Genomic DNA, 7,238 nt, shown 5'->3' with positions numbered 1-7,238 from the left:
ATGTTCAACTGTTTATAAATTAAAAGAGAACTTTTTCTCCCAATATTAAAGTTTGCTACAGCATCGTATGTTCCAAATTTTAACTGTGTTAGGCTGACATACTTTGTTTTTAGGATTCGATCCCAAATCACCAAATCATTGTATTTAGACTTTCGTTTTGATTTTTTGCCTGCCCATGCAAACATTTACGTAATAAAGACTCCTCAATTAAATCTGCAAATATTGGTTTTAAATGTTTTATAATTGATAGTGAAAGCCCTACACCTGGTTTGTACATTGATTTGCCAGTTGCTTTATCTTTCTGATATATGCACCAACTGTTTTCACCAATTGGACAGTGAGTGTGTTATTTTCCTTTGATGAGGCAACATGAAAGTGTAGCATGAATGGATTTCTTCATACCTTGTAGATTGTTTTTATTACTTCTTAGCGCAATTCCATAATAATTCTGAAGCTTATCAATAAGACTGTTTCTTAACTTTCCACGGTCACAGAGTTTTTTCATGTTTTTTTTCAATGTTCTTAAACGTGTCCCAACTCATTTCTGAATATGCCCAACACATTCTAACTTTTCAATTTCAACACCAGGATAAGTAAATTTCACAGCTGGATAACTTTTACCGTCACCATTTCAATAAAATTTAATACACTGCAATCCGTATTCTTTGACAGATCTACTAAATATGCGTTTGGCACCCGTCACTTCCACACATTCTGCTGAGCCAATACAATTTACGTTACAACTATGAGATTTGAACCAATTTTTGTAGCTCTTTGAATTCTTAGACTTCAAATCTTTGCGTAGTTGACATTGCTTACAAAGTCTACTCATTGGCTCAACATCTAACACTTTTCCATTATCCATCGACAATTTTGTCACAACTCTGTTCAGTGAACTGTATCCTCTACATTGCCAAGTTCCATCAGTTGAAGCTCCAGTATCAACAATGTTGTTGCTATTACCTTTTATTTTTTTTGCAGCCTGAAGCATTGTTTCTTTAGCAACTGTAGTAATAGCAACTGTAGTATCAATAATAACCTTTACAGAACCATTGTAATTTTTTTACTCATTGGAATTGGGAGGTTCATTAATGCAGAAAACTTTTCAAGTCCTGGATACCCAATTGATCTCATGCTATATACAATACAAAGATTAAAACCATGAGTGCGGTTACAAACTCTAGATGTATAGAAATCTTTTCTATATTCACAAACACTGCAGCAACATATTAAATTCGAAGCATATCCTTTTTTTTAACAAAGTTTTCTTTCAATACCAAGCTATTATCGTGTATACTGTAGACAACATAAAGAATCAAATATAGTGTTTAAAATTTCAACATCAATTATTTTATAAACATTTATTTTTTCATCACTTTTATTTGAAATATCATTTTTAATATATTCAGTCTTGTTGGCTGATCTTGAAGAACTAGTATCAATATCTGAATATTTTTTTGAGTTTGGTGATGATAAAGTGTGTTGGTTACCACAAAAAAACTCTTTTCTTTCCAGTAACTCTAGTTCTTTGCTTGACTCTATCTTTTCTTCCCATAATTAAGACATAATTTTTTTTTAATTTGATAAAATATGTTCTTATTACACTTAACAACTCATGACAAAGTAAATATTTGCATTTTAGGAATGTTTAAAAACTAAAATAGTTAAAGGCAATCGAGTCAAATTTAATTTAAGCAGAGTAGATAATTAAAGTAAAAACAAAGTAGATAAAGCTTTTATTATAAGCAGATTTATAACTTTGTGAGCCTCTGAAATAAGCAGATAAGCAGAAGCTTTATCGTTGCTATGTGCGTTGCTATGGTTAAACTTGATGAATATGGTTCAAAAAATTGGATTTATTCCACTTTCCTGACATTGTTTACAAAATCTCTTTATTTCATTGTGTTCTACATTAATTTTTGTTTTCAAAACAAAAACAAAAATTTTTTTAAATTTTTTACCTAATTTATGGGGTACTTCCCCCTTAAAGTTTTGTTTACATGCCTTAAGCATGTAAACAAAACTTGCCTGCCTTAAGCATGTAAACAAAAAAAAGTCAAAAGACTTTTTTTTTGACTTTTTTGCTTAAGGCATGTAAACAAAACTTTTAATTTTTAACATTTGTTTTGAAATAAAAATTACTAATTTACTCGATAGTCCTAGAAAATTTTTTTTTAAAAGTCAATAAATCATATAAAAAAAATTTGATGTCAAGTATTTAACTTTTTTTTAGTTAATATTTAATTGCTTTAAAGCAAACGAGCAATTATTTTTCATTACATCCGCCAGCGGGAGACAAACATTTCGGTCTCCAATTTGACGGCAGCAGCCAGTTAGGAGGCAGAAGCCGTTGAAGGTGGCCTCCAAATGGCTTTGCCTCCAAAATTTCTTCTGAAGGCGGCCACTATTGGCTTCCGCCTCTCTATTGACGTCGGCCTCCAAAACATTTTGCCTTCAAAAAAGAACTCTGGCTGCGGCCGCCAATAGAAAGGCGGAAGTCACTGGAGGCGGAAGAAAGAACATTTTGCCGCCTAAAATTGATCAGGAGGCCGCTGCCAACAGCTTCCAACTCCCTAAAAAGTCGGTCTTTCTGCAGAAAGTTACTTTGCCGCCGGGCGGCATTACCAACTCTGGATTTATGTATGTATTGATGGTATTTTTTATTTTTAGGTACATGTTCTAGCATAAGCAAAATTTTAAATGTAGAAAAGCAATTAATGTTAACAACAAGTGCATAATGCTCAACTATCCAAGATTCTACGCATTACAAGTAATAATACCAATGATATAAACATAATAGTGAGTACAATGATATGCTGTGAATACAATACAGTCAATACTAGAGTGTTCAAGTTCAGAGATCTTTTTATGGACTTTTCATCATGTCAGTATCTTTCAAATCATCTTATAATCTGGTTTCAATTTAGGAATTTAGGCTTAGACCTCTCACTTTTTGCCATTACTTTTAAATCATCAACTGAGGCACGTTTTTCAATCCACCTTCAGGCATAACATCTAGGATTGAATAAATAAAGGGGTGGGTTTATACAATTTGTAAATATTATTGAGGTTATTATTTTAACTTGTTGAAACTAGATTAATATAGTTTTAACTTGTTAAAAACCGATTCCAGATTGACTGCAACAGCTGTTGTTGTTGCAGTCAATCTAGAAAATTTTTGGTTAATCTTTGAACCTGACATTGGACAATGCATGCTACAGGTGTAAGCTATGACATAGAAACTAGTGTAGGCCTCGTTACACTAGTTTCTATGCCATTAAATTAAAACTGTATTTAAGAATAAGGGCTTGGAATCAGTGGCGGATTTACCATATGCGAGGCCATAGGCAAGTTTTCTATTATATTAGTTGAGTTTTTAATTCTTGTGTTCTATTGTGTTTTGGATATTTATTAGAACGTAACGAAGCAAAAAACGCACATAGGTTTTAAATGTACATTAAGTATATTTTTTATTTTGGATGAAGATGCACTAATAAGACTACTCAAAATGCGATACCATTTATTTTTTTCGCAGATTTTAGGAGGATCGATTACATTGACTCAAAACTTAACCTTTCTGACTTTTAAAGACGCAAACTCATCAATTAAATCAGAACAGTCCAAGGACAGACTTATTTTATTTTCAATGGAAATTAAAGCTAATGCAGATAAGCGGTCTTGACCCATAGTGGAACGTAAATAGTTTTTTATGAGTTTTAATTTGGAAAATGACCTCTCTGCGCTTGCCACTGAAATAGGGAAAGTTAGTAAAATTCGTAGAGCAATAAATAAATTTGGAAAAATTTCGATTAAAGAATTTGCCGTAATATACTTCAAAATTTCCAGTGCATCTTTCGATTCCGCCGAAGCTTCCATTCTTAAAAATGTATTTATTTCCGAGTATAACTCTTCATGGTTCACGTCCGATTCTTCTGTACTAGGATTTCTCAGTGATATTTCTAAATTTTTACAATCATTCAACAATTCATTTGCATCTAAACTTCGCATTTTTTCGGTACGGGTTAAAAAACCTAATATTTTGTTGTATGAATCAAGCATTTTGAATCTTTCATTTAAGCTTACTAATGCAACATCAATTATTGCATTAAAAAAATCTACTTTATATTTAGACTTTCCATTTAGAGGTGTATCGGTTCCTTCATATTCAAAAAAACGTCGTTTTCGGCTAAGCCGCACTTGAGGGAATACTGGCTCAGTACCTAATTTTATAGCTATTTCTTCAGATTTTTTAATAATCGCTAACAAAAAAGATTCATCACTTCTGAATGATTCTAAAAAAATTTTCGTACTTTCCACCAATTTTATCACAATAGAAATATCTGCCGAGGGATTCTCCATAACTTTACTTACTTTGTTAATTTCAAACAATAAATCATGCCAAATTGTAAGTGAAAGTATAAACTGATATAAGGATATCTCATTTGCAAGACAGAGCTTCAGAAACAGCAACTCCAATTGAACTTGAATCTGCAACTTTGTATAAAGCTTTTATAATTTGAACCAAATTATCTTTTACAACTTTTATACTATGTATACGGCTTTCCCAACGCGTATCTGATAATGATTTAACAGTCATTTTACAAACACTTTGCAGTATGTCCTATCGAACGGTTGATGCAGCAAAAAATGTAAAAATTCGTTGAACAGTACCAAAAAAGTTAATTGCAATTGATACTGATTTCGCAGCATCACATACCATTAGATTAAATGTGTGGTTTGCACATGGAACGTGAAGAGCTCTGGGATTTTTTTCTTTGATTAAAGCTTGAACCCCTTTGTATTGCCCTCGCATATTAGCACCATTATCATACGATTGCCCGCGACAATTCATTAGATCCAAATTATACTCAGCTAATAAATTTAAAAAAGTTTCAACTAAAGCTGAACCAGTGCTATCAAATATGTGAAAGAAACCACAAAAAAATTCTTCAGTTTGTACTTCTTCATGATTAATTTTAAGGCATCTCAAAAGAATTGAAAGCTGTTCCTTATGACTTACATCAGGAGTGCAATCCATGATAACAGAAAAATATTTTGATGACTGTACAGAAGATACGATAGTTTTCAGTATTCTTCTCGATATAAGTCCAATTATTTCATTCTGCACATCTTTTCCAAGATAAGTGTCAAAGCATTCTTTATTTTTATTCGTTTGAGATGCTCTAACATAACTGGATCAAATTTTGCAATAAGTTCTACTTGTGCCAAGAAGTTTCCATTATTAGGCTGATAAAGTTGCTCACGGTGTCCACGAAAAGGTAATGATCTTTCAGCTAACATTAGCACTATAGCAAAAAGACGTTCAAGTACCAAGTGCCAATGTTTCTTTTCATTTTCTATCATTCTCTGCAAATTTTGATCAATTGTTGCATTTGATTTTAAATTAACTGACATATTCATCCATTTTTGCATACAGCTAATGTGATCCTGAGATTTATCATGTTGTTTTAAGCTAGAACCTATATTTTTCCAATCTGAATAACCTTCAGTCGACGATAAACATATTTTTCGGGTAGGAAAAATTTTGCAACAAAAGCAAAATACCGAATTATTTTGTATAGAATACACTAGCCAGCTTCTAGAAACTTCTTCACCGTTAGCAAGAACTCTCGTGTAGAAACTAGTATTAAATCTGCGACCCGATTTATCGGCTTTAAAATTTATTTGTTTAACCTGAGTCGGTCCTTTTTTAACAATATCGACTCTTTCTCATTCATTAAACGAAATAGGCCATAACGCCGGGTTGTCGGAAACAATAACCACATCAGTTATGTCTTGTTGTGCTTCATGCAATTGAGGATTCAAAGCTAAAACAAAATCACTAGAAGCTAACGAAGACTCTTGAGACAAATTCATTACAAAATCTTTTTCATGGGTGTCCGGTAATAGGACAGCAGAAACTTCAGAATTTGAAACATCAAAAGATAAAGACGCTAAAGATGTTTCAGACTGGTCTGATAAAATATCTACCAATTTTTCTGAAACATCTTGCGAAGTACTAGCACCTGCATCAAAAGTTGTGTTAGTACCTGATGATATATTAAAAAAACTTGTCACTGGTTTAATTTTCTTTAACATATCTGTATGTTTTTTCTTATTTCTTTTTTTTCGGCACCCGAAGCCCATTTTCTTCCAGTGTCTCGATCACGATGAGGATTCATAGTTAAATAACGATGAATATAAATTTAAACTTTTTCTAAAGTTTGATATTTATTTATAAATATATAATACAATTTATATAATATTAATATAAAAGCGAATAACCAGAAGAATAGCCAAGGAAAGAGCAAAAATCGTCAATATTAAAATCGCAAAAATTACTAAGAACACCAAAAAACAACGTCTGAACTATAAGAATTATAGTTTAGAAGTGAAATGGAAAACAAATAATCTCTATTTTTACATCATTCATTACTTACATTATACCAAAAAATTGTAACTCGCACACGATCATAACACAACATTTTTTATACCAACAACAATCATACTATAGCTATAGCAATATAACAAACTATAACAAACGAGAAACTAAAAACAAAATTGTTGTCAGGAAAAGTAAAAAGATCGTTAATGAAGACATTAAAGTGCTCACAAAAACAAAAATGGCATAGCGACGTCAAACAAATATAATACTACTGAAACCACAAATCTTTTCAATATAAAACCAAAAACGTACCAGGATTTTGTATATTAAAATGTACATAAAGAACTCAACTCATAAAATGCATAAAGACTCAAAGTCAGAAGGAAGGAACAAGCGTCCTCATAAAAACATTAATGTAAAATAATAAAAATAGTATGTAAATGTGATAAATTAGTAAAAGAAAAATCAGTCTTTGTTGTAAGTTCTGTAACGTCGAGTCTAATCAAAAGCCAGCGTAAGGAGTGAATATAAAAGCCACAACAATAATAAAGGAAGTGCCAGTCGTAAATCAAAGAACCCAAGATGGCTTTAACAGCAATGCAAGGAGAGTAGGGTTGCCAGATGTCCCGGTTTTACGAAGGAGAATTCTGCGCCAAATATGTAAAACAATTTTTTTTACTTAGTTCTCCTTCGTAAAACCGGGACACCTGGCAACCCTAAAGGAGAGTCTCCAACTTTAGACTTCACCAACTCACCAAGGATATTCCCAGGGAGGGGGCAGCCCCGCTTATGGGACTATTGTCAATAACTGTTAGCAAATGTAGCCATACTTCATCGAATCCACAATGGATAA

At 32.2% G+C, this 7,238-nt stretch overlaps 1 protein-coding gene across 1 annotated transcript; it reads right to left on the bottom strand.

The window, feature by feature from the left end:
- Positions 1 to 631: 631 nt before the first annotated feature.
- LOC136076234 (zinc finger MYM-type protein 1-like) lies at positions 632 to 5,038 on the bottom strand. Its single transcript, XM_065789708.1, has 3 exons — positions 4,718 to 5,038; positions 3,574 to 4,506; positions 632 to 1,039 (listed from the first exon to the last, which is right to left on the bottom strand). Exons 1-3 carry the CDS (start codon positions 5,036 to 5,038, stop codon positions 632 to 634), a joined length of 1,662 nt encoding a protein of 553 aa, XP_065645780.1.
- Positions 5,039 to 7,238: the final 2,200 nt, after the last annotated feature.

Source organism: Hydra vulgaris, chromosome 02 (genome assembly GCF_038396675.1).
Source record: "Hydra vulgaris chromosome 02, alternate assembly HydraT2T_AEP".
In the NCBI taxonomy this organism is placed as follows: domain Eukaryota; kingdom Metazoa; phylum Cnidaria; class Hydrozoa; order Anthoathecata; family Hydridae; genus Hydra; species Hydra vulgaris.
The sequence above is the reverse complement of the archived record's forward strand: the minus strand, read 5'-3'. Positions and strand labels throughout refer to the sequence as shown.

Coding starts and splice junctions, on each gene's coding strand:
- LOC136076234 (XM_065789708.1), bottom strand. CDS start 5,038: ATGGATTGCACTCCTGATGTAAGTCATAAGGAACAGCTTTCAATTCTT. Junction 4,507..4,717: donor ACCACACATTTAATCTAATG/GTATGTGATGCT, acceptor AAATTATAAAAG/CTTTATACAAAGTTGCAGAT. Junction 1,040..3,573: donor CGTCTTTAAAAGTCAGAAAG/GTTAAGTTTTGA, acceptor GGTTCTGTAAAG/GTTATTATTGATACTACAGT.